This window comes from Tachypleus tridentatus, chromosome 3, assembly GCF_004210375.1.
Source record: "Tachypleus tridentatus isolate NWPU-2018 chromosome 3, ASM421037v1, whole genome shotgun sequence".
Taxonomy (NCBI): Eukaryota; Metazoa; Arthropoda; class Merostomata; order Xiphosura; family Limulidae; genus Tachypleus; species Tachypleus tridentatus.
Window position 1 is genome coordinate 40,768,205 of NC_134827.1, and position 27,211 is coordinate 40,795,415.

At 35.2% G+C, this 27,211-nt stretch overlaps 1 protein-coding gene across 1 annotated transcript in view; it reads right to left on the reverse strand.

The window, feature by feature from the left end:
• Positions 1-3,221: 3,221 nt before the first annotated feature.
• Positions 3,222-27,211, reverse strand: part of LOC143245812 (adenylate cyclase type 3-like) — a 131,119-nt gene continuing 107,129 nt past the window's right edge. The window contains exons 23-27 of the mRNA XM_076492065.1: positions 25,818-25,964; positions 21,951-22,049; positions 21,000-21,123; positions 14,399-14,523; positions 3,222-3,913 (exon numbers count right to left, since the gene is read on the reverse strand). Coding sequence (XP_076348180.1) covers positions 3,716-3,913; positions 14,399-14,523; positions 21,000-21,123; positions 21,951-22,049; positions 25,818-25,964 — 693 coding nt within the window. The 3' untranslated portion in view covers positions 3,222-3,715. The remainder of the gene's footprint in view (positions 3,914-14,398; positions 14,524-20,999; positions 21,124-21,950; positions 22,050-25,817; positions 25,965-27,211) is intronic.

The window sequence follows — 27,211 nt, forward strand, 5'->3', positions numbered from 1 at the left end:
CACTTTACGAAATATAGTTTTTATATGAATAAACCACCAACGTAGATTTGGCGGGATTCTTTATCCTGAAGTGAACCTTTTTGGGATATTTATGAACAACTTTGAAACTGTTATTTGTCAGCCTTCTCTCTCTAAAAACACAATATTAGAATTTCAGTTAACACAAACTATTGCTCATCGATGGGACAGCAGCACGTTTACGGGTTTGCAACTCCAAAAGCTGAAGTCCGATTCTCCGCTGTGGACACAGCAGATAACTAAATGTGGCTCTCTTCTTAAACAAAGAAATAAACTGAGTGTTTTATTTTTATTTATACGTATAGGTGGCGCTGTTTACTGGTTACTGTTCCTGAAGGATATCTTCCTTGTCTTTAAGCCTATTGAATACTGTAAACGTTCAAAAATCTCTTTTAATTTGAACCTTAAGGGCGTGTGAATAATTTCAAAGTCGCTTTTATATATCCTAACATCATTAAAAATTTATTACCCTAAAAATATAAAAGGGATATTTGGGTTGGCCAAGTTAAAATATTTTTAGAACTTAAAATGTTAAAACTTGAGATTAACGAGTGTATTAATATTATAACTCATATTTAAATTTTGTTAAATATATAGATGTAAATTGCTCACTCAAATTATTACATTGTACGATTCGGCGGTGCGAGATCTTTGATATATATTTGTTTTATTTCACACAGAGGACTGCACGTGGACTGCACGAGTCCACGTCTTTCATCATTGAACATAGTGCATGTCAGAAAACTAAATCAGAAAAAAACAAAACAAACAAAATTAAAGAAAAGATAGCCATGTAGGATTCAAGACTTCTTCAATACACGAGACTAAACTTTCAACAAGCAATTTGAAATTATTTAAATATCAATCTAACAAAGCACTTCTTCCAATTTAACAAATTTTTGAACCAATAATAAATCAGACAAGACATATGAAAGCACTTCTAAGAATAAGGCAGTAAGTCAGTTAGTGAGTAAATTTTGAATATAGTGTGTACCTTATTTTACACCATAGCGAAAACAAGTTATAATTTACACTATAAAATTATTTCCACACATGTTCACACACACACACACAAGAAACTCTCAGGAGACGTTATACTTCGTGAGATTAGCACGAGACGTTAATATCTTTTTGGAAATATTTGGGAGAATTGAAACTGACTTATGACCCTGAATTTAAAAGGAACGTTATAAGTAAATATAAGTCTAAGTAAATTGCAATATAACAAAAGTGGTGCATGTTTTATCTCACTTTTATAGACGAAAATTCAAATAGACCTATTAAGTGACCAATAAAAAGAAAATGAAATCATAATTTCAATGGGGAAAATAATGATAATGTTTTAAATTATTAATTTCTGTAAGTTATGAGATCAGTTTGAGAGAGATCAATATATATATATATATATATATATATCATTATATACATTTATATGACACTCAGGCAACGGTGTCAAAAGCTTCGCTATATAACCTACTCATTTTTCATTAAATTAAACTTACGAAACAAAACGTGCAGGAAGAAATGTACTAAAGAATTTAACGTGGAGTGGGGCAGCATCCTGTAATTACACAACATATATATTTATATATTCAATTAAAGACAAAGTCAGATATCGAATCGATCAAATGTCACTTTCTTCTTCACAAAGAGGTTTTCATGAGATCTAACCCTAAGAAGCTTTGAGTTTTAAAGAACCCTTACGTATTTTCTCTCTTCTTCTTCCCATCAAAAAATAATAAACAAACAACAAAAACAAACAAACGAAACATATATATACACAACACAAGTAACTATATCTGAAAAAGTAATTTTCCATGGATCATTTTATTTGAAATTTTCTGGTAGCTTAAGCTAGTTTTGAGCGATTACTCGAGACTTGGATTACATTTCACTTGCTAAGATGAGTTAAAATCAAATTTCTAGACTTGATACCAACACCGTAACCATAACAACTAGTATTCTTCAAAGGTCAAATCAAACCTGGTTTGAAGCTATAACTTCAGTTACATAAATATATAAGCATACAAGTGTGTGTGTGTGTGTGTGTGTGTATGTGTGTGATTGAAGTAATGAAGCGATAAAACAACAAGTAGAACCGATGACACAATTTTGGCGCCATCTTAACTAGTTGTGGCCGTTTGTGGTTCCTGCATTTTTACTTGAATAGTCTATGAAAACGAGCACTGTTTGAATGTTCACTTTCAAAGAAGCACTCAGTCTCATTGCTTTATCTTTCCTCGCATTTACGGCTTACAGAAAATAAAGACAAAAATATCCCCTTCTTCCCAATGTTGAACTGCTACTGAAAACAGAAGAGGTCAAAATAAATACATTACGTTTGTGAACTTTCAAGGGGTATTTTTGCAGTTGTTTTTTTTTCCAAGGTTAAATGATTTCGTAAGTTAAGAACTATGATCACTTGTTAGTTAAACTACTCTGAGATTTGTAGTCCTGGTGAAGCCTAGAAGCAATAGGAACACAAAGGCATGTTCAACAGTTCGAAATACAACGTACAGAATGCATATCAAACCTGTTTCATAATTGTTGTTCGTTAACAACGTGGCAATACTTTCACATGAGCAGCAGAACACCCAATTCTAGTGAAAAAACAAACAATAACAACAACATAAAAGTTGTGGTCAATAATACAAGGTGATTCAAGATGTGCATGCACAGACAAACTGTTTCGTATTTACGATGCTTAATAGAAGAAGTAGCAAAGCAAATTACTATCTTTTATTTATATATAAAACGATTTCAGATTACTGCTCTTTCTGGTAGGACGTCTAGTATTATTTGATGAGTTAACGGACACCTAATTTACTATTATCATACATTTTTTTTTCCATGTATTTCTTCTAAAAATGAGTTAATTAATTCAGTAATAATAATTAGAATAATTTCAGATATTGAAATGAAAAAGTGATAATTTCTCAGTACCAGTGTAAATATAATGGAACTGGTGTATTTGACGGGTGGTTTCAGACTTGGTTTTTTTAAAACCCTTCAGAACGTAGATGGAAATTTAGTTCACATGAAAAAAAGTAGGGGTCGCCTGTAAGAAATTCTATTCGTTCTACGAAATAATTAAACCTAATATCTAATGATTATTTTATTTATCTTAAGTAACATATTAAAACTAATAACAATATATATATTTTTTAAAACTAATGACAAAAACAAATCAATATTTTCTTCGATTAACAATTATTTGTGGCAAGACAGTTTTCCTTTTATATTTTGTACCTTTGAGAATGCAATCTTAAATCACCTGGTAACATTATTAAGCTTTCATCAGCTAATTTTACCATGTTTTTAAGGGGTAACTTTAATAGCTTATCACCTGGTAAGTTTACCAGGCTTTCACAAGGCAATTTTACTAGGTTCTTAGCAGTTAACTCAACAAGACATTCACCAATATGTTAATTTTAGTCAGAACACTTCCTCTGTCCGATAGTGAACATTTTTCTAGCTAAGCCACACTAAATTTCAATACATTTTACAGAAGTAAGCGTAATATACACGCGTAAGTGAAGACTTATCCAGAATCGATGGTCTCACCCAAGGATGACTAGTGGTTAATGTACATTTTCCCATGCTCAGAATACCTCTTTTCAGGAATTTACCTGGAACTTATTAAACTATGTAGAAATGTCAACATATCTTACCAGTCTTTATCATTCAACAGATATATCTAGTCTGATTGCTGTACATTTGCTACATCGCGTGTTCCTCGTAAAGAACTTTTATCTTCCTGTGGAGACTTCTTTTCGGTTTTCTTGCCCATTAAGTAATAAGTCATCAGCTTTCCTTTTCCCTTTACAGTTACTAGTCCTCGCTGTTCGAAAACATAACCAAATTCGTGTAAAATCTGAGCGGTCGCTTGAACCACCTGGGAAGAGACAACAGTAAACTAATTTTTAGTGATGTATACTGATACGTCACTCGTCAATCAATAGCTTTTTCATGTACCTATTGACCGGGTAATGAAAATATTACCAATTCGTCTGCAAACTTTTGTTGTTGTTTTTTCAAAATGGGTTCGAATGAATGTCGTCGGTGTTTGGGTAATAAAAGTTCATACCATGGAGGGTCAGGTTCTCTATGACCTCTTCCTCCTCTCCGTACTTATATTCTTGGCTGATTGATATTTATGACTGTGAACTGAATTTTATTTGGTCCTTTTCAGGACAATGTCCATGTATCTTGGATCATATACAGTTATTATTTTATTAGCAGAATATCAAGTTTGCTGGTGGCATTTTTTTAAATACATAAATAAATAAATTATAAATATTTTTTTAAATTTTTATTTAAAGTTCATTATTTTATTATTATTTAAAGTTTACATATTTTTTTATTTTTTTTATATTTGAAATATAAGTTAACTGGGGAGAGATATTTAGGACTAGCTTCATCATGTATGAGGTACCTGTCTAGTTCGCATTGTAATTCGTTTTTCATCCAATTCTTATTAAAGTACATTATTGTAATATGTAGGAGTCTATCTGATATGGTTGGTATGTTCGAGTATTTGTGAATGAACTGAGATGATATAGTTCTTGGAACTCTGTATGCAGTTGTGAGGAGTGTGTTTTGGATTGTTTGTAGTTTGGTTTTAATTATTTTATTGCTTACAGTTATCCATGCTGGAGCTGCATAATCTATTACAGGTCTAATATATGTTTTATAGATTTTTTAGAATGTTATCTGTAGATGCTCCACTGTTTTTACCAGTTAGACTCTAGCACAGTTAGTTCTTCGCCAGACTTTATTTTTTAATTTCGTTCACATGATTGATCCAAGTTAGTTTTGAATCATAGGTCAGACCTAAAATTTTGCCGATGGGGCAGTCTGAAGTAGAGTGCCATTCATATATAGTTCTGGCTGTTGTTTTTTTGTGTTTGTGGATTTCGTAAAGACTACGAGTTGTGTTTTTTGCTGTATTTATTTTTTATTCTGTATTTTGACAGTATTCGCCTATTCTGTTTAGTTGTGGTTCTATGTTAGTAGCTGCTATCGTGGGTGTTGCGGCACTTTTCCAGACTGCCACATCATCTGCGAACTATGAAGAGAATCCATGATTCGGATCCCTCAGTGGCATATTGTTTACATACATGATGAAGAGTATGGGGCTATCCACCCTCCCTGAGGGACACCAGCTTGTGGAGTAAAGTATTCAGAAAATGTTCCTTCAACATTTACTCTACATTTTCTGTTTTACAAAAGTTAGATAACCAGCGAATAATTCCTCGCGGTAGTTCCATTTCATTCATACGGAACCTTAGACCATCGTGCCAAACAGTGTCGAATGCTTTCTCGATATCAAGGAAGCAAGCTTTCCTTTTTTGTTGAAGCTATCTATTATGGTTTCGGTTAATCTGATTAGGTGGTCTGTCGTTTGTCTAAATTTCCTGAATCCATTTTGTTCTTTTGCAATTTTGATGTTATCTCCAAGAATGTGGAGAGTCTATTACTGATTATTCTTTCAAAATTTTGCCTACACAGCTGGACAGGCTGATTGGTCGGTAGCTGTTAGGTTTATTCGCTGGCTTTCCTTCCTTATGGAACATTAATATATTTGCAAGCTTCCAAGAAACTGGGATGTATTCTGAGGATAGTGATAAGTTAAAAGTGAATTTAGGTGGTCAAACAATTTCAGGTGCCCTTTTTTAGGAGGATAGCTTGTATTTCGTCTTCACCTGGAGCTTTGTTTTTTGTGTTTTCTATTGCTTCTAGTAATTCTTGAAGGATATTTCATTTGTTAGTAATGTGCTTGCATAATCTGTATCGGATCTTGTATTTGTATCAGTTATGTTTACTGGAAAAATTGGTTCAAATTGATGTTTATTGTTTACTATGTGATTAGTGACTTTATTGTAGAAATATGTATCCATATCTGGATCAGTGTGAGTTTTAAATGTATTTTGAAGTTGATCTTTGAAAGCTTCGGCTATTTCTTTATTTGTGTGTGCTGTAGTGTTATTATGTTCAAGTGGAGGATATTTCTTTATGTTTGTGTTTTCATTTGTGAGTCTTTTAAGATGTGACCAGAATTTTTTGGGGACAGTTTTATCATTTAGTTTATTGCAGTAATTGTCCCACTTATTTTGTTTTTGTTGTTTTATTTGTGTTCTGATGTGATTTCTAATGTTGTTTATTTGTGTTTTGGTTTCTCTGTTTCTTGTTAAAATGTACTGTTTTCTTAATTGTCTTCGTTTTTTGATTAGATTGATTATTTCTGTGGTGGGTTTCCACGTGTTGTTTGTCGTTTTGGTATTGTTAACTTGGCTGCTTTCTGAAGGCATTCCGTAATTGTTTGACAGCAGTTATTCATTTCGACACGTGTTTTAACTTCTTTATAACTTTATTAGGTAACAGGTTGTCTAATTCCTGTTTATAATATTGCCAATCTGCTTTTCTGTAATTAAATTTTTCTTTCCTATATGTTATATTTTTATGGGGGGCGAGATCGAAGACAAATATATTGGGAGGTGATCGCTGTCAATATCCTTTCCCACTTGAAATTTTATTAATTTCTGGCTTAGGTTATATGTACACATACACAGATCTAGTATGTCACAGGAGTTAGTGGCATACGCTGTATGTGTAGGGGTGGTATCATTTAATAAAGCTATATTATTATCATCTATGAATTGTAATAGAGTTCTACCATTGGAATTTGAGCTTCGGCATCCAAAGGTAACATTTTTGCTATTTAAGTCCCCCATAACTATGGAGTTGTGGTTGTGGGAAAAAATGTTGCTAAGTAATGTTATATCTATTTGTTTGTTAGGTGAGCAGTAAATTCCTGCTAAACTAATTACTTTAGTTTTATTTCTTTGCAGAATGTCCACAGTAACATGTTCATTGCTACTGCTAAATTTAATTTCTATAACTGATAGCTCCACTTTGTAGAGCAGCATAATGCCTCTGTTTTCATCATTCTTCTTTGTTCTGTCTTTTCTTATGGTTGAATAATTTGGTATTTTAAATCTATTGTTATTGTATATTAGAGTTTCGCTTACTATTATAATATGGGGGTTAGTTTCTTGTATTAGGTATTCGATCTCATGTTTCTTGGAAGCTATTGCACCTTGGATGTTGATATACACCACTGTGAACATTGTGCTGTGAGCATGTACCAGTTAGTGTTGATATTATGTAGGGTATGTATGGTGTGATGTTGATACATACTACTGTGAACATGTAACCAGTAAGTGTTGATATTATGTACGGTATGTGTGGTGTGAAGTTGATATATACTACTGTGAACATTGTGCTGTGAACATGTATCCAGTTAGTGTTTATATTATGTAGAGTATGTGTGGTGTGATGTTGATATATACTACTGTGAACATTGTGCTGTGAACACGTAACCAGTAAGTGTTGATATTATATAGGGTATGTGTGGTGTGAAGTTGATACATACTACTGTGAACATTGTGCTGTGAACATGTATTCAGTTAGTGTTTATATTATGTAGAGTATGTGTGTGGTGTGATGTTGATATATACTACTGTGAACATTGTGCTGTGAGAATGTATCCAGTAAGTATTGATATTATGTAGGGTATGTATCGTGTGATGTTGATATATACTACTGTGAACATTGTACTGTGAGCATGTATCCAGTAAGTGTTGATATTATGTAGGTATGTGTGGTGTGACGTTGATATATACTACTGTGAACATTATACTGTTAGCATGTAACCAGTAAGTGTTGATATTATGTAGGGTATGTATGGTGTGATGTTGATATATACTACTGTAAACATTGTGCTGTTAGCATGTAACCAGTAAGTGTTGATATTATGTAGGGTAATGTGTGGTGTGATGTTGATATATACTACTGTGAACATTGTGCTGTGAACATGTATCCAGTCAGTGTTTATATTATGTAGAGTATGTGTGGTGTGATGTTGATACATACTACTGTGAACATGATGGTGCTGTGAGCATGTAACCAGTAAGTGTTGTTATATTATGTAGGGTATGTGTAGTGTGATGTTGATATATACTACTGTGAACATTGTGTTGTGAGCATGTAACCAGTAAGTGTTGATATTATGTAGGGTATGTGTGGTGTGATGTTGATATATACTACTGTGAACATTATACTGTGAGCATGTAACCAGTAAGTGTTGATATTATGTAGGGTATGTATTGTGTGATGTTGATATATACTACTGTGAACATTGTGTTGTGAGCATGTAACCAGTAAGTGTTGATATTATGTAGGGTATGTGTGGTGTGATGTTGATATATACTACTGTGAACATTGTGTTGTGAGCATGTAACCAGTAAGTGTTGTTATTATGTAGGGTATGTGTGGTGTGATGTTGATATATACTACTGTGAACATTATACTGTGAGCATGTAACCAGTAAGTGTTGATATTATGTAGGGTATGTATTGTGTGATGTTGATATATACTACTGTGAACATTGTGTTGTGAGCATGTAACCAGTAAGTGTTGTTATTATGTAGGGTATGTGTGGTGTGATGTTGATATATACTACTGTGAACATTATACTGTGAGCATGTAACCAGTAAGGGTTGATATATACTACTGTGAACATTATACTGTTAGCATGTAACCAGTAAGTGTTGATATTATGTAGGGTATGTGTGGTGTGATGTTGATATTTACTACTGTGAACATTGTGTTGTGAGCATGTAACCAGTAAGTGTTGATATTATGTAGGGTATGTGTGGTGTGATGTTGATATATACTACTGTGAACATTGTGCTGTGAACATGTAACCAGTTAGTGTTGATATTATGTAGGGTATGTATTGTGTGATGTTGATATATACTACTGTGAACATTATACTGTGAGCATGTAACCAGTAAGTGTTGATATTATGTTGGGTATGTGTGGTGTGATGTTGATATATACTACTGTGAAAATTGTGCTGTGAGCATGTAACCATTAAGTGTTGATATTATGCAGGGTATGTGTGGTGTGATGTTGATATATACTACTGTGAACATTATGCTGTGAGCATGTAACCAGTAAGTGTTGATATTATGTAAGGTATGTGTGGTGTGATGTTGATATATACTACTGTGAACATTATACTGTTAGCATGTAACCAGTAAGTGTTGTTATTATGTAGGGTATGTATTGTGTGATGTTGATATATACTACTGTGAACATTATACTGTGAGCATGTAACCAGTAAGTGTTGATATTATGTTGGGTATGTGTGGTGTGATGTTGATATATACTACTGTGAACATTATACTGTTAGCATGTAACCAGTAAGTGTTGTTATTATGTAGGGTATGTATTGTGTGATGTTGATATATACTACTGTGAACATTATACTGTGAGCATGTAACCAGTAAGTGTTGTTATTATGTAGGGTATGTGTGGTGTGATGTTGATATATACTACTGTGAACATTATACTGTTAGCATGTAACCAGTAAGTGTTGTTATTATGTAGGGTATGTATTGTGTGATGTTGATATATACTACTGTGAACATTATACTGTGAGCATGTAACCAGTAAGTGTTGATATTATGTTGGGTATGTGTGGTGTGATGTTGATATATACTACTGTGAACATTATACTGTTAGCATGTAACCAGTAAGTGTTGTTATTATGTAGGGTATGTGTGGTGTGATGTTGATATATACTACTGTGAACATTGTGTTGTGAGCATGTAACCAGTAAGTGTTGATATTATGTAGGGTATGTGTGGTGTGATGTTGATATATACTACTGTGAACATTGTGTTGTGAGCATGTAACCAGTAAGTGTTGATATTATGTAGGGTATGTGTAGTGTGATGTTGATATATACTACTGTGAACATTGTGTTGTGAGCATGTAACCAGTAAGTGTTGATATTATGTAGGGTATGTGTGGTGTGATGTTGATATATACTACTGTGAACATTATACTGTTAGCATGTAACCAGTAAGTGTTGTTATTATGTAGGGTATGTGTGGTGTGATGTTGATATATACTACTGTGAACATTATGCTGTGAGCATGTAACCAGTAAGTGTTGATATTATGTAGGGTATGTGTGGTGTGATGTTGATATATACTACTGTGAACATTGTGCTGTGAGCATGTAACCAGTAAGTGTTGATATTATGTAGGGTATGTGTGGTGTGATGTTGATATATACTACTGTGAACATTGTGCTGTGAGCATGTAACCAGTAAGTGTTGATATTATGTAGGGTATGTGTGGTGTGATGTTGATATATACTACTGTGAACATTGTGCTGTGAGCATGTAACGAGTAAGTGTTGATATTATGTAGGGTATGTGTGGTGTGATGTTGATATATACTACTGTGAACATTGTGCTGTGAGCATGTAACCAGTAAGTGTTGATATTATGTAGGGTATGTGTGGTGTGATGTTGATATATACTACTGTGAACATTGTGCTGTGAGCATGTAACCAGTAAGTGTTGATATTATGTAGGGTATGTGTGGTGTGATGTTGATATATACTACTGTGAACATTGTGCTGTGAGCATGTAACCAGTAAGTGTTGATATTATGTAGGGTATGTGTGGTGTGATGTTGATATATACTACTGTGAACATTATACTGTTAGCATGTAACCAGTAAGTGTTGATATTATGTAGGGTATGTGTGGTGTGATGTTGATATATACTACTGTGAACATTGTGCTGTGAGCATGTAACCAGTAAGTGTTGATATTATGTAGGGTATGTGTGGTGTGATGTTGATATATACTACTGTGAACATTATGCTGTGAGCATGTAACCAGTAAGTGTTGATATTATGTAGGGTATGTGTGGTGTGATGTTGATATATACTACTGTGAACATTGTGCTGTGAGCATGTATCCAGTAAGTGTTGATATTATGTAGGGTATGTGTGGTGTGATGTTGATATATACTACTGTGAACATTGTGCTGTGAGCATGTATCCAGTAAGTGTTGATATTATGTAGGGTATGTGTGGTGTGATGTTGATATATACTACCGTGAACATTGTGCTGTGAGCATGTATCCAGTAAGTGTTGATATTATGTAGGGTATGTGTGGTGTGATGTTGATATATACTACTGTGAACATTGTGCTGTGAGCATGTAACCAGTAAGTGTTGTTATTATGTAGGGCATAACGTGGTGTGATGTTGATATATACTACTGTGAACATTGTGCTGTGAGCATGTAACCAGTAAGTGTTGTTATTATGTAGGGCATAACGTGGTGTGATGTTGATATATACTACTGTGAACATTGTGCTGTGAGCATGTAACCAGTAAGTGTTGTTATTATGTAGGGTATGTATTGTGTGATGTTGATATATACTACTGTGAACATTGTGCTGTGAGCATGTATCCAGTAAGTGTTGATATTATGTAGGGTATGTGTGGTGTGATGTTGATATATACTACTGTGAACATTGTACTGTTAGCATGTATCCAGTAAGTGTTGTTATTATGTAGGGTATGTATTGTGTGATGTTGATATATACTACTGTGAACATTGTGCTGTGAGCATGTATCCAGTAAGTGTTGTTATTATGTAGGGTATGTGTGGTGTGATGTTGATATATACTACTGTGAACATGTAACCAGTAAGTGTTGTTATTATGTAGGGTATGTGTGGTGTGATGTTGATATATACTACTGTGAACATGTATCCAGTAAGTGTTGATATTATGTAGGGTATGTGTGGTGTGATGTTGATATATACTACTGTGAACATGTAACCAGTAAGTGTTGATATTATGTAGGGTATGTGTGGTGTGATGTTGATATATACTACTGTGAACATGTAACCAGTAAGTGTTGATATTATGTAGGGTATGTGTGGTGTGATGTTGATATATACTACTGTGAACATGTAACCAGTAAGTGTTGATATTATGTAGGGTATGTGTGGTGTGATGTTGATATATACTACTGTGAACATGTATCCAGTAAGTGTTGATATTATGTAGGGTATGTGTGGTGTGATGTTGATATATACTACTGTGAACATGTAACCAGTAAGTGTTGTTATTATGTAGGGTATGTGTGGTGTGATGTTGATATATACTACTGTGAGCATGTAACCAGTAAGTGTTGATATTATGTAGGGTATGTGTGGTGTGATGTTGATATATACTACTGTGAACATGTAACCAGTAAGTGTTGATATTATGTAGGGTATGTGTGGTGTGATGTTGATATATACTACTGTGAACATGTAACCAGTAAGTGTTGATATTATGTAGGGTATGTGTGGTGTGATGTTGATATATACTACTGTGAACATGTAACCAGTAAGTGTTGATATTATGTAGGGTATGTGTGGTGTGATGTTGATATATACTACTGTGAACATGTATCCAGTAAGTGTTGATATTATGTAGGGTATGTGTGGTGTGATGTTGATATATACTACTGTGAACATGTAACCAGTAAGTGTTGTTATTATGTAGGGTATGTGTGGTGTGATGTTGATATATACTACTGTGAGCATGTAACCAGTAAGTGTTGATATTATGTAGGGTATGTGTGGTGTGATGTTGATATATACTACTGTGAACATGTAACCAGTAAGTGTTGATATTATGTAGGGTATGTGAGGTGTGATGTGTTTTATGGAGATATTGATCAGTAATTCAAAACAGTTAGTTGTCTGATTTAGTGTATTCTGTTACGAATTCTGTAATTATGTTTTTGATTATTGTTGTGAACAGGCTTGTTTTATCTGATGTGTTAATATTCGTTTCATGTATGGTGGTGTTGTTTTCTTCTTGTTTTTGTGTTTGTGTTGAAGTGTTCTTTTCCTGGGTATTAATGTTCTGTTCTTGCTGTTTGTGGGGTTCTTTTCCTTTTAGCATTTCTGCGTACGTGGTTTTTGTTGTTTTATTGAATTCTGTTGATATGTCTGTTTTAGGTAAGCTGTTTGTATTAGGTTGATTCTGTTCTGTTGGTGTTCTGATCTGATAAATACATTGTTTTATTTGTTTGTATTTATCACATCCTTTATAATTTGCTGTGTGGGTTTGACCACAGTTACAACATTTAGGCGTTTCCTTATCTTTTTTGCATTGGGTGATATGGTGTTCCCCGCCACATCAGCAGCTCGGTGTTGCTAAGCAGGCTGCTGAGACATGCCCATATCTTTGGTAATTGTAGCATTGTGTTACAATTGCCGGAGTTTTTTAGTTTCTCTACTTGGTATTTTTGATACCAAAGCTTTATTCCATTATTTATTAATTTTTGTACGTTGTAACTGTCGTCAATATCGATGCGTATGAGATTCGTGGGTGCCTGTGTTTTCTTAGAGATTATACGTTCTATTTTTTTGTGTGGAATGCCTTGTTCATCTAAAGCTTGTGTGACTGATTCTAAGTTAATGGTCTGGTGAACCCCTCTTACAACAATGGCTTTAGGCTGCGGCTTACTTCCTAGAAGGTGGATTTTAATATTTCCGGGTTTAAAGGCATCTGCTGGACACTCCTTCACTAATCTGTTAAGGTCAGCTGCGTCATGCCCTTGAACAAGGGCACCGCCTCTGGGCAGATGCTTAATATTAACTATAATTACGTTCGGTTTGCAGAGTTTAACCTCTGTCGCAAGCAGGGGTTGATTGTACTGGCCTGGAATACCTTCTGTTATGATTGCGAATTGTGGTGGTTTTGTTTTTTGTGTCATATTGTTACTTGTTTTCTGTTGTTTCTGTAATGTTTTTTTTTCTTTTGGATGTGACAGTGATAAAACCTTCTTGGTCTTCTGTGTCTGGTTCGCTGTCTGTGGTATTTTTCTTAATATTATGACTGTTTTCAGTAGTATTACCAACATCCGCGGTGTTTGTTTCAATTTCTGTTTCTTTAGTTTTGTTGGATATTTTATTATTAGCTTTATTTGCAGGGGGAGCTACCTCTACCTCGGTATTATTAGCAACAACTGATTCTTCTTCGTTGTCGGAATTTTCCGTTGAATTTCTTAATTTAATAATTTTTCTTTTTACTTTTCGTCTTTTTCTGACTGTATTTTCATTAGTTTTTTCAGATGTACTTAATTCCTTTTATGCTATACTACATAATGCTAACAATGGGGAATTAATTAAATTATATTTTAATTTGCCACCAACAAGACTTGACTTACTTGGTTTCTGCATTTCATGCTCGGTATCACTATGTTTTTCGTCTGCCAGGGCTAGTCAAAATGGGTTCGTCGTCATCATATTCTGATTTAAATTATGTTCACGTGCCTGTGTCCATCTAGCGGTTTCTTTAAGCAAACGTTAAACAATAAAAGACGTTTACTTCAGAAATGTTTAAATACGAAAGTTTCGAACATCGACAATCATAGCTTACGAATGTATGTAATTCGTTGTAAGTTCGAAGTGTAAAGCGTATTGAATTATGTGCCAATATTACCTGTATACAACCTGCTTTTCCAGTGCTTTCCATTCGACTGGCAACGTTCACTGTATTTCCCCACATGTCGTAATGCGGTTTTCTAGCGCCAATAACTCCTGCAGTGATAGGACCCTGATTAATTCCTAAAGAGTGGAAGAAAAAAAACATCTTGTAAAACTGTTTTTTGTTTTGTTTTGTTTTGTTTAGATAATTACAAAGAGTAAATCAAGTCCAACACACAAAACACGTATCAAACTCTGATCAAGCGCCATCTAGAATAAGTACAACAATCATTTTCAGTTACTTCTTTCTGAAGTAAAATTAAAAGCTATAGAGTCAACTGACAAGGACTGAAAATCATTCAGGTTGCTCAATAAAAGATATAGCTTGACAGTAAAAAAACACACAAAATCTAAATATTGAGCAGATAAAGACAGACAAGTGTTCGACTTTCTTTTAGCATACATATACTTTTATTCTTTTAAAACCGTACACAACACTGAATTGGAGCATTTTATAAATGTCCATGTTACTTTCACAATTCGTATAAAGTCAAAACGTTTAAAAGACCAGTTTCTGACTAGTTAATTATATATACTCTGAAAGTATTATGGCTGATGAATTACGTCATCATACAGTTCTACAGCTTTTCTCGCTGACGAAAATGACCGCATTGTTTTGTTTTTGTTTGTTTTTTGAAATTCGCGCAAAGCTACACAAGGGCTATCTGCGCTAGCCGTCCCTAATTTAGCAGTGTAAGACTAGAGGAAAGGCAGCTAGTTTTCGCCACCCACCGCCAATTCTTGGGCTACTCTTATACCAACGAATAGTGGGATTGACCGTCACAGTTATAACGCCCCCACGGCTGAAAGGGCGACCATGTTTGGTGTGACGGGGATTCAAACGTGCGATACTCGGGTTAGGAGTCGAGTGTCTTAACCACCTGGCCATGTCGGGCCCGACTCCACTGGAGATACACTATAAATAAAATTTTGTAATAACAAAAATGGGTCATGACGTGCAGGACCTGTAAAAACCCGAGTAATTTTTTCGTAGCACATTATGCATAAAGCTTCTTGAAGGCTACCTGCATTTGTTCCTAATTTAGAAGTGATAGACTAGAGACAGAGCCATTAGTCAACACCATACACCACCAATTCTTGAGCAACTATTTTACCAACGAGAAGAAGGATTGACCGATACATTATATCGTCCTCACGGCAAATTGCAAGTAGAACGCCTTAACCTCCAAACTATGACTGACCCAAACCTAGGGAAAGATTTTCAGTTTCAAAGAAATAATAATATAAAGAAATGAATTATTTTAAATGAAAGCTGTAGAAACCTCTGGATTAGTTTGTAAATACGACAATAACTGAATAGAGAAAAGACGTGTGTGCGTGTGTGTGTTTTCTTATAGCAAAGCCACATCGAGTTATTTACTGAGTCCACCGAGGGAAATAGAGCCCTTGAATTTAGCATTGTAAATCCGTAGACTTGCTGTTGAGGGGGGCAAAAAACTAGACTTGAGTAAATGTTGACGTGTTACCGCCAGGCTTTTAGATTTAAAACATTTTAGTAAAGTTGTAAACGACCAACATATATTTACAGACTTTGTATAGTTTACAGTATTAGTATTATATTTAATTAAATCAGTATCAGTTATCCATAGTGCATAATATTCAGTTCCTTAAATAGTAATAAATACGTTGTCTATACGAGATATGCATGGTACATGAAGCTCTACATGTGATATATTTACTTAGATAAATAATAATTTACTAGTTAAGCCTAACTTTGTCAGATGTTCTTGTAAAAAGGCCCGAATGCCCGGCATGGCCAGGTGGTTAAAGCGTTCGGCTCTTAATCTGAGGATCACGGGTTCGAATTCCCGTCGCACCAAATATTGCTCACCTTTTTAGCCGTAGAGGCGTTATAATGTGATGGTCAATCCCACTATTCGTTGGTAAAAGAGTACTCTAAGAGTTGGCGGTGGGTGGTGATGACTAGCTGCCTTCCCTTTAGTCTTACACTGCTAAATTAGGGACAACTAGCGCATATAGCCCTCGTGTAGCTTTACGCAAAATTCAAAAACAAACGAATAAGGCCCGAAATAGTGGCGGCGCCAGGGGGCTTGAGCCCCAAAATGAACAAACCCCAGCCCCAATATTGTTACCTACATATATTCATAAAATGTGTAAAACACAATCATCGTTGTTGCTTAACAATTAACATCAAAGAGACACAGATCTGTAGAACTCAACGTCTTCATTAAGACGGAAGTATGTGTCATGCGTCTCATAGCAACGTACTAAATGCACTGAAACTCATGCTGTATATTGCCGCTCCCTGTGTAATGCCATTCTATCTTGAGCTTTGACGAAGATTAGACAACCACGTTGATTTCAAGTTACAATAGATCATCAGGGATTTTACTTGATAAACCAAAGGTTTCACAGGTATTTACCCATTAATTTCATTTATCTTTTATTGAAAAGTAAAACATAGCATGCATGTATAAGTGTATTGTGTATAGGTCAAAACTATGAAGCATTTAACCAGTGTTGTGTCCTCTGTGAGATCATTTTGCATTGTGTATCAGCCATCAAAATTGTACTGATGATTGTGGCATACACTTAAAATTGTGACTTACAATCCAATTAATGTTATACTTATGATTAGATACTAACCTTACATGTTAACTGACCAAATAATATTTCTAAACAATTCTAGAATGAATTTTGAAATTGTCATTGGGCTATTTAGAAGTGCCTAATTTAATGTATTGTAGTAGTTGCATTATTGTAACAGATGCTTGTCACACTTATGATAATAAGAACAATATCACAATCACAGTTTAGCCTGTATGAATAATGTGATTTTATGAAGAAACCAGCCTTTCTGTGAAGGTCGACTGCAATTTAGACATTTTGCTTTGGTGTTACTATGACCATTCAATATCCAGCCCGCGGGTTTGCTTTGTTCGAGCGCGCGATTCCCGCCTCGAACGCCTTAAGTGTATGATCATCTAGCCTCTGACCATAGTGTACGCTCTGCGTACGGCTAACGATCGGCTCAGCCCGATCGAGATCAGATGCCAGCCTCACACCACTCCCCGCTCACTCCCATTAGCTGCCCACAGTTTTACAACATGCCCTATCAAAGCTGTGTTTGTGTTCCCTAATTAGCCCTGTAATTTTACATTATCACTACCTCTAATTAAGTACTTGTACTACATGGTTAAAGGTAAACACTTTCTTTAACAGTATTTTACGGATATGTTTTGGATTTTCGTGTGCTATTAATATAACTTGGTGATTTCAATGCCGCAGAGCAGTTGTTCGTAATGTTGAACTATGTTTAGTTGTTATTTGTTCCTTATTCATGAAGTGACCCAACAGTATGTATGTTATATCTTCTTCCTTATATTTCGATGTTTAAAATGAATATCCTTTGTAAGCCCTAATGCCAATATAAGAAGAGAAATTCCCATTCGTTTCATATAAACTAATACAACTTGGAAGTAAGAAGTGGTACTAGCAGTCAGTCGGCTAGGGGGTCACCTTGACGTTCGTGCGCTCTGTATAAAAGGGAGTTATGTTTATTTACAGGGCTCTCGCTCTCTCTGGTACTCGACCTCACACTGGAACACACACTCAGTTTGGATTAATAAAAGAAAATCAAAATCAGCGACTTGTTTTCAAACAAGGACACCAACATACAAGACAAGAGTCAGACATCACCCACCAAAACATAAACTGGTCATACTACACATAGGACTGATTATGCAACACTACCTGCTACCCAAGAAGAGGTCCTATAAGCACATGTGGTGCGAGTGAGAAAGACAGTGGTGATTGTGATGGTGACAATGCGAACATGACTAGTGCGGGACCCCAGCCGCAAGAGGGCACCACTCATACCGAGGGTGAAAAACTACCACCAGGACCCAAGGACCTGAGCCAGCTTCCAGATAGTGGACCTACCTGTCCAGACTTGAAGAGATACCCGGCCATAGAATACAGCGGCCAGTCAAGGTCATTCAACAAGAATTGGCGTTATCAGCACTTGTGGTTGGAGTACTCTGTGACCCAAGATGCTGCATTCTGCTTCGCATGTCGTCTTTTCAGTCACACACACTTCAGTAAAACTGAGGAGTCCTTCACCCATGAAGGCTTCTATAACTGGAAGAAGGCGCCCACATCGCTGAAGTCTCATGATAACAAAGTTTAAATTGCAGAAAACAAAGGGTGCAAGGATCCAACATGCTCTCGATGCATGCCATGCTAAAACTGTGGAGGAAAACCGACATTACATAAGAGCCGTGATAGATGCACTGCTCTACACAGCCTGCCAGAATGAAGCCCAGAGAGGTCACAGGGATGGTAGTCAGTCAGAAAACAGGGGCAATTTCCTGGAACTTTTTGACATGATTTTCAGGTATGATGAAATCGTGAATAAGAAGCTGAGTGGTCCTGCCAATGCCAAATACACGCACCATGATATCCAAAACGAACTGCTTGACATCGTAGCTGGAATGATCAGGAAGGATATCAGCAAAGAGGTCATGGAAGCTGAGCATTTTACTCTAATGGTGGATGAAACAAAGGATGTGAGCAAACAAGAACAGCCTTCCATTGTGGTAAGGAACCTCCACGAACAGATCCTTCACGAGGAGTTCCTGGAGTTCATAGCTGCTGAGGGTCCGGATGCAGATTCATTGCACATCAGTGGCGTACAGGAGAGGTTCAGGAGAGAGGTGTCTCAGGCTGTGTGTGTCCACTGCTATGCACACAGACTCAACCTTGTGCTAGTTGATTGCGTGCACAACGTCCAGACTGCAGCAGAGTTCTTTGTGACAATTCAAAAGCTGTACAAATTCTTATCTACATCGGTTGTGCATGAAGAATTTCTGAAGGTACAGAAGGAGCTTGAACCCGTGAACCAGCACATAGAGTTGAAGCGACTGTCAGACACAAGATGGGCCTGCCAACATGCTGCTTGTCTGGCTGTGAAAAGAACCCTCCCTGCCATTGTGAAAACCCTAAAGCGTCTTGTGGAGGGGGACAATGTCCACAGAGCCACTGAATCAAAGGACCTGTGCATCCTCCTAAATCAGCAGTTCATAACCAGTCTAGTGGCCATAGAAAAACTACTGCTGATGACAAAACAGCTATCAGACCACCTCCAGTCACTTGACCTACAGTTGGCCTCTGCAGAGGACCGAATACAATCTGTCATCTCTGGTCTCTCAGAAATGAGAACTGAAGCAACATGGAAAGACTTGGAAGAGTCTGCTGAGGATATATGTAAGAAAGTGGGAATACGCACTGAGACGGTGCGTCAAGGTGGACAGCGATCTGCCTCCAGACACCTGGACGAATTCATAATCACATCTAGTACTGGCCAAAGAGATTAACCAACACCAGATGTCAGGAGACACACCTTCTATGCCATCATAGACAGGATGCTCAACGAGCTGAATAGAATATTCTCCTCTGATGCCTGTAGTGTTTTGATGGGTGAAACTGCATTGAACCCTAAACACTCCATATTTCTGGATAAGCAAGCACTCTTAGGAATGGCAGCAAACTATGGTTTGGCAGAGGATGACCTCGCAGTGGAGGTCCACCAGTTGAACCGGCTAATTGCCAGGAAGAAAAACAAGGGGCAGGAAGTATCCACACCATTGGAGCTTGCAACCATGCTGGAGCCTTACAAGGATACCTTCATGGATCTCCACAAATTTGTATGCATCGCTGTGACCCTGCCTGTCACTTCAGCTGCCTGTGAGAGAAGTTTCTCATGTCTGAAGCTTCTCAAGACATACTTGCACAACACCAGTGGTAACAACCGCACCAGCAACCTTGCTGTCATGTCAGTAAACTACAGGAGGGCAAAACAACTCGATATTAATACTGTTATAGACACATTTGCTGCCAATCACCAGAACAGGCGCATTGTTTTGAAGTAATATTGACTATAAACACAACATGATGAAAGATAGTTAGCCTGATAGTGACCTTACTTTTCCTCAGAGTGTATTAATTTCACATGGGATAATTCGTTTCTGCTAGGTAAACTATGTCTTTGTGTTATATTTCTTTTGATTTGTAGCTTTACTCTTAATGGTATATTAAATGTTCCATTTAATCTAATCCTGACTTTCTTTGTTATTATGTATTACCTTGGATGGAATTTAGGTGAGCTTCCTCTTTTACATATACACATATTTTCATAAACAGATTATTTCTAATTTGTAATAATGAATTATTCATCAGAGTATGAGTTTTCAATGAAAACTGCATTGAAAACGCAGTTCAAAATATCACACCTTTCTGAAATGTACCTTGGTATTTACATTATTATAATTTACCATCTATACTTCATATTGATGGCATTTTGGGAAGACCCTCCACAGTTTACCTCAGACCCCCTCCCCTCCTCTCCCCCCAACGAAAATATCCTGGCGCCACCACTGGCCCGAAAATATCGCTATCAGCGATTGTATCTCACTGAGGTTTTGAAAGTGTCAGTGCATCAATTTCCCATTCAATGAAATAAGTCAAATCAAATCTAGTTTCACATTGTTTTCTTAACGACTATACGTAAATCTTACCCATTCGTAGAACAAAATTATTAAAACTTTCTCTGTTGATGTTGTTGAGCGTTTCTTTCAAGGTCAAAGCGAAGTCAGTTAAGTGCGCTAGATGGCGCCACTTCTTTACAACCGGAACATTTGGCTACAAAATAATATTCAAAACATTTTAAAATCACGTTAATGTAATTATTTCATGATATAAAAAACATATTTGAGTGGAACACTCTGAACCAAAATTAGTAGTTGTTTTCAACTGTTACAGAGTATTTGTCAATCAGTGACTTATTAATACTTCAAATAAAAATATTTTAAAGCAAAAACTCGTTTATTTTACAATTTTATGATTATAAGGGAAAAATGACTGAAGAAAATATCTGACGATTTCATGTAAAAACTAGTTTGATATTTATTTACATTAAATATAACTTGGCATGAATACAAGCAATCTGAAAGTCCGAGACCAGTTCACACAGAATTAACATCCAACATTTATATTTTATTATTTGTTAATAAGCAACAATCTACATCACGAACTATTAATATGCTGTCTACCGCAGGTATCGAAACCTAATTTTAGCGTTATAAGTCCTCAGACATACTGCTGAACCATTGGTGAAGAGTTTTTATTTTTATTGTAATGTTATTAACATATAAAGGAATTTTATGAAATTTATTATCATTTAAAACATTACTTTATGAAACATTTTCCATTTTAATTAAAATATCCATTATATCGTTGTCTCAAATTCTTAATTTCTGGAAGAAATACAAACTAGGTTGACACTTGATTATATATTTAACTAACTGACACTCGATTATATATTTAACTAACTGACACTCGATTATATGTTTAACTAACTGACACTCGATCATTTATTTAACTAAAACACAAACCGTTTTATCGTTTAATGGGATTGTTAAAGGCAAACTTACTCTGACATTGTTTAAAATACACCCTAATCACTGTACCTTTAAAAATTCTTCACTATTAAGTCCACTCGCAGCCATATACGTTGACCCGATAGTCTTGATTTTAATAATGTCTTTAAATCTTTGTTGTTCAAGTAGCTTTTAGAAAAAAAATTAAAATTAAATAAAAACAACGACAAATTAATATACATTTAAAACCGACTACTAACAAAACATTGTTTTGTTTAAATTAGCTTTCGCATTGTAATCGCAGGATAAACGTGCTCCGCCTTATTTTATTAGGTAGAGATGCAACTGCATATAGGTTACTGTAATAAATGTGAGAGAAATGAAATGCATGAGGTTTAAAGATGTATTTTACTCACACATTAACCGCATATTTATACAGAAATCTCAAGAATATGTGGTATTGATGTTACTGATTTATTTTTGTAAATTATTCGGACGAGAAGTTGTCTAGAATACTTAAAAAAAAGAAGAAACCATGTCTATCATACGAGTTGCTATTGGATACTGAATGTTGAAGGAACAAGCCCAAGTTTGTTTACTTGGAATTAGCGACCTCTACTGGTATCTGGGTTTGTTATTCCTCTGAAGTAACTTAATAACGTTTTGTTCATTTGTTTATTGTTAAGCCCAAGGCTAGAGAATGGGTTACTCATGCTCTGTTCATTGTAGGTATCGAAACCAGAATTTTAGCAGTACTGGCCCTCGTACTTATGGCTGAGCAACCAGGATGGTGGGGCGGGGAAGTTGCATTTATATAAGGTTTTGTCCATCCGCTTCTCATAAATAGTTTTCATCTAGACAACATTAAACAAGTGAACCTTTTTTCTTCTAAGAAAAAAAAAAACACATCTTAAATCTTTAAATGCTATGACAAGGGCAAAGGAGAGGCAATTGGAATAGGTGTCCCCATCTCTGTCATATTTATCTACACAACAGAATCTAAGTATTCGAACAGTGTTATAAGTGTAACAAGTCTTTGTAAACTTTTGTTTAGCCCCAGCAATTGAATCTTTAGAACATAGAACGTGGGCTAGACACAGTAATAAATTTACATACATTTCTAAATACCTTCCATCCTGATATTAGATTTAACTTCAACCATCCAATGTCCATTAACTTACTTGTTTCCATAGATGTCCTTGCCACAAAAGATTAAAACAAACCGTAACCAGCCTTTAGAAAATAAGAGAGAAACACAATCCTACAAACCTGTATTCCTCCTTCTGTATATCGAACGAGAAACTTTTTCACGTGCGTTAAATTAATTAGATTCCGTATCAGCAGAACCCCCCCCCCCAACAAAAACAAAAGATGGTATAGTAATTGTCTTACACACCTAGAAAACATTTAGTGAAGGTCTTATATCTCTTTCCAAAGAATTGCTAAATCAACATAACTTTGTGTTCGTATAGACAAGGGACTCAATAAGCAGTGAGTTAAAATTTGTCGTACTGGAAATGAACTTTATATGGCTTAACACAAACAACTTTGTCTTCATAAACAAAATATTAAAATGATTTAAATAAAGTCAACCAATTTCACTAATGTGGACCCTTTAACGTAATTTACCTCGTTATGGTAAAAATAAAGAACAAAAAATAGTAAAATAAACTTTTCAAAGTTCTCAATAAACTACCAATCACATAAAAGAATCCTGCATGGCCAGGTGGTTAATGGGTTTAACTCTCAATCTGAGGGTTGCGGGCTCGAATCTCCCCTCCCATCAAATATGCTCGTGGGGTTGTTATTAGGTGTCGGTCAACCACATTATTATTCACCGGTAAAAAAGTAGCGCAAGAGTTGGCGGTGGGTGAAATTTCAGTGCTAAATTAGGGGCAGCTGGTGTAAAAAGCCCTCGTGTTGTTTGGCGCGAACTTCATCATAAAGAAACAATAAAAAAGTTAAATTAATGAGAATATTAACCCTGTATGAATATATTAGCATTCAATGAATATTAGTCAGTGTGTCTATGAATACCAGTTAATAAACATTATTTTAATTTTTGTTAAAATTCGTATTTATATTTCATAAATCACTGGGTAATTGGGTCATTATATTTAACTAGCCGATTACCCGTGGCGCTAGTGCATTACATACTTGTGTGACGTATTCATTACGTCATATCTGTACCCTGAGAATGGAGAAAAATAAAGTTCTCCGTGAAAAGAGACAGAGGTGAAACGGTAAAATCGTGACCCCTATTGCAAATCTGCATGAACGCAGGATAAAATTTTCGCGAAGTTGGAGGTTGCACATCGCGTAATAAAAAAGGTTTTTTCAGTATCATAGAAGCACGAATTTCATTATTGTATGATATTTTATACTTTTAATCAATAATTATTTTTGTAGCTTGGAATTTCATAATACTTATATTATAACGTTCTAATATTATACGTATGAGTTTTTAGTACTCTATGATTTAAACTATAATGGAAATTCACAATTATTATGTATTATAAAGTAAATTTTCATCAAACAGCTGATTTTTTGTAATTTCATTTTTCTTACGTGAATGTTACTTGTTGAACCACACATTGTCAATTTATAACACATAACAGATTCTGCTAGAGATACATAAAGTAGTTTTTTCATACTAATCGGTAAATATATTCTATATCCTCTGTAATTTTACTGTAATAGTTCTCAATTTATTGACAAATCATATTTATATATTCTGACCACTTAACACCGTCCTTCATAATTAAACCTAAGTACTCTTTATTATTAACATTTTCTATATACATATATTTACAGTCAGTTTGGTTTGGTTTGTTTGAATTTTGCGCAAAGCTACACCAGGGCTATCTGCGCTAGCCGCTCCTAATTTAGTAGTACAAGACTAAAGGAAAGGCAGCTAGTCATCACCACCTACCGCCAACACTTGGGCTACTTTTTTTATTTCTTACCAGTGAATAGCGGGTGTGATCGTAAAGTTATAACGCTCCCATCCCATGAATGAATGTTCAGTGACGGGGATTCGAACCCGCGGCCCACAGATGGCGAGTTGAGTGCTCTAACTATCAGGTCATTTTAGGCACATATATATAAAGGAAGGGGATTGAAATGATTCAGTCTATTTCATCAGATTCTCCTGCACTGAAAATTGTGTTGTAGAGCAACTGTTCGTATCTGGGTCCATCAAAAAGATTGCCATTAATGATGGAGCTGTGAGGCACAGCCATTTGCAGTTATACTGTTTCCTAACAACAAGATCATACATCTTTAATATCCGTGCTGGATAGTTGCTTGTTTTAAATTTCGCGCAAAGCTACACGAGGGGTAGCTGCGATAGCCGTCCCTAATTTTGTAGTGTAAGAATAGAGGGAAAGCAGTTAGTCATCACCACCCACCGCCAACTCTTGGACTACCTTTACCATCGAATAGTGGGATTTACCGTCACATTATAACGCCTCCACGCCTGAAAGGGCGAGCATGTTTGGTGCGACGGAGATTCGAACCCGCGACCCTCGGATTACGAGTTGAGTGCCCTAACCATCTGACTATGATGAGTGGGCGTTAAGCGTCCTAAATACACTCCCCATATCTCCCATGAATCATACATTTCAAACTTTCACTATTCATGCCAGTCAATAATATAGAAATTATAACATATTTAAGTGGATAAGTTTCTCATTTTAGTATTTGAAAATCTCAAAGGAAATGCATTCTGTTAGGTTAGTTTCACAACCAATATTAACATTTATAGTTCAAAGATGCCTTAATATTTCAAGTACAAATGAAAGAAAACACCCTAATATTTTACTTGAAAAAACAAAAATATTAATCTTATATTAAAAATATATATATATATATTAGAAACAACAAATTAGGATGATCGTTCAGAAAAAAAAGGTTTTTTTATATACGTATAAACAATTAATTTTAAAATGTTCTTACTGCATCATAGTCGGATATAACTTCGTTTAGAAAACGTAGACACTCCAAACCCTGGTTATTTACAGACTCTTCCGTGTAAAAATCTGAGAAATTAGGCATAGCGGCAAAAAGTACGCCTACTGCACTGTAACTCTTGCTGTACAACTCCTGCAAAAAAGTAGTTATTCAAGCTGTTTAAAGGAAAGTTTCACCAAATCCACATAATTTCTATTAGAGCAAAATTACTGGTATAAAAGTTTATTAATATAGATTTTTCTTTTCTTACAGCCGACCATTTCTTAATGTATAAAACTCAAGATCGAGAGCTATTATTTTCTTTTTAAGAAAATGGAAAACCGAAACTCTGAGCCAGCTACATGTTAAATTATTACCTGATTTTGTAAAATATAATAATTAAGTTCTGAACACTTCTTTTTCTTCTAATATTATATTCATTATTTGAAGACGTCTATAAAATTTACATGGGTGCTATTTTATCTTGATGTTTAGGGTAATTAAGGATTGTAGGGTTAAAACAAAATCAAATGGTTTTATTCTTGACGTAAGCCTAATATGAGAAGCCCGTTTTCTTTAATGCGATATTTGACAATTAGAGGACAGAAAAAATACATATATACATACGAAATTACCACTTAATTTTCTGACACTGCATGGTCTCTTTATATATATATATATAAAAACGTAAAAAAATAGCATAGTTAAATCAAACCAAAGCCTGGTTTCATTATTTCGTTCATGTTTGATTTGTAGCATAACACTAGAATAACCATTATAGTTCACAACGAGTCCTCGTCATTTAAAAGACAAACAGACAATTTTAATTATTTATTTATGCACTAGATAATGTCCTAATCCGTTCCTTTTGTTAGTAGCACAATAATAAATGAGTTAAACACAATGAAAAAAAATATACAGAGTAATATCGATATTTGACTTAACCCTATATTAACACAAAGAAAAAAATATACAGAGTAATATCGATATTTGACTTAACCCTATATTAACACAAAGAAAAAAATATACAGAGTAATATCGATATTTGACTTAACCCTATATTAACACAAAGAAAAAAATATACAGAGTAATATCGATATTTGACTTAACCCTATTTTGGGCCTCTAGGTGTATTTAACTCATTTATTTTTCATCTCTTCCTCTTAAGGAATGTCATTACAGGCAGCAAGTAAAGTTCCTCAATATGTGGACCCCACTGGTAATGAATGTTAGTAAATGTTTGTATATCTGTTACCAGTTTTCGACCAATAATTTAGTTTGATTCAACAGTGTATTCATGTTTTTTATGTTTATTTTTTTAGGCAACTATAAACCTGAATGTCATTAAACTAACTTAATGGTGAAGCTGAGTATCTAAATGTTATTAAACTACCTTAAAG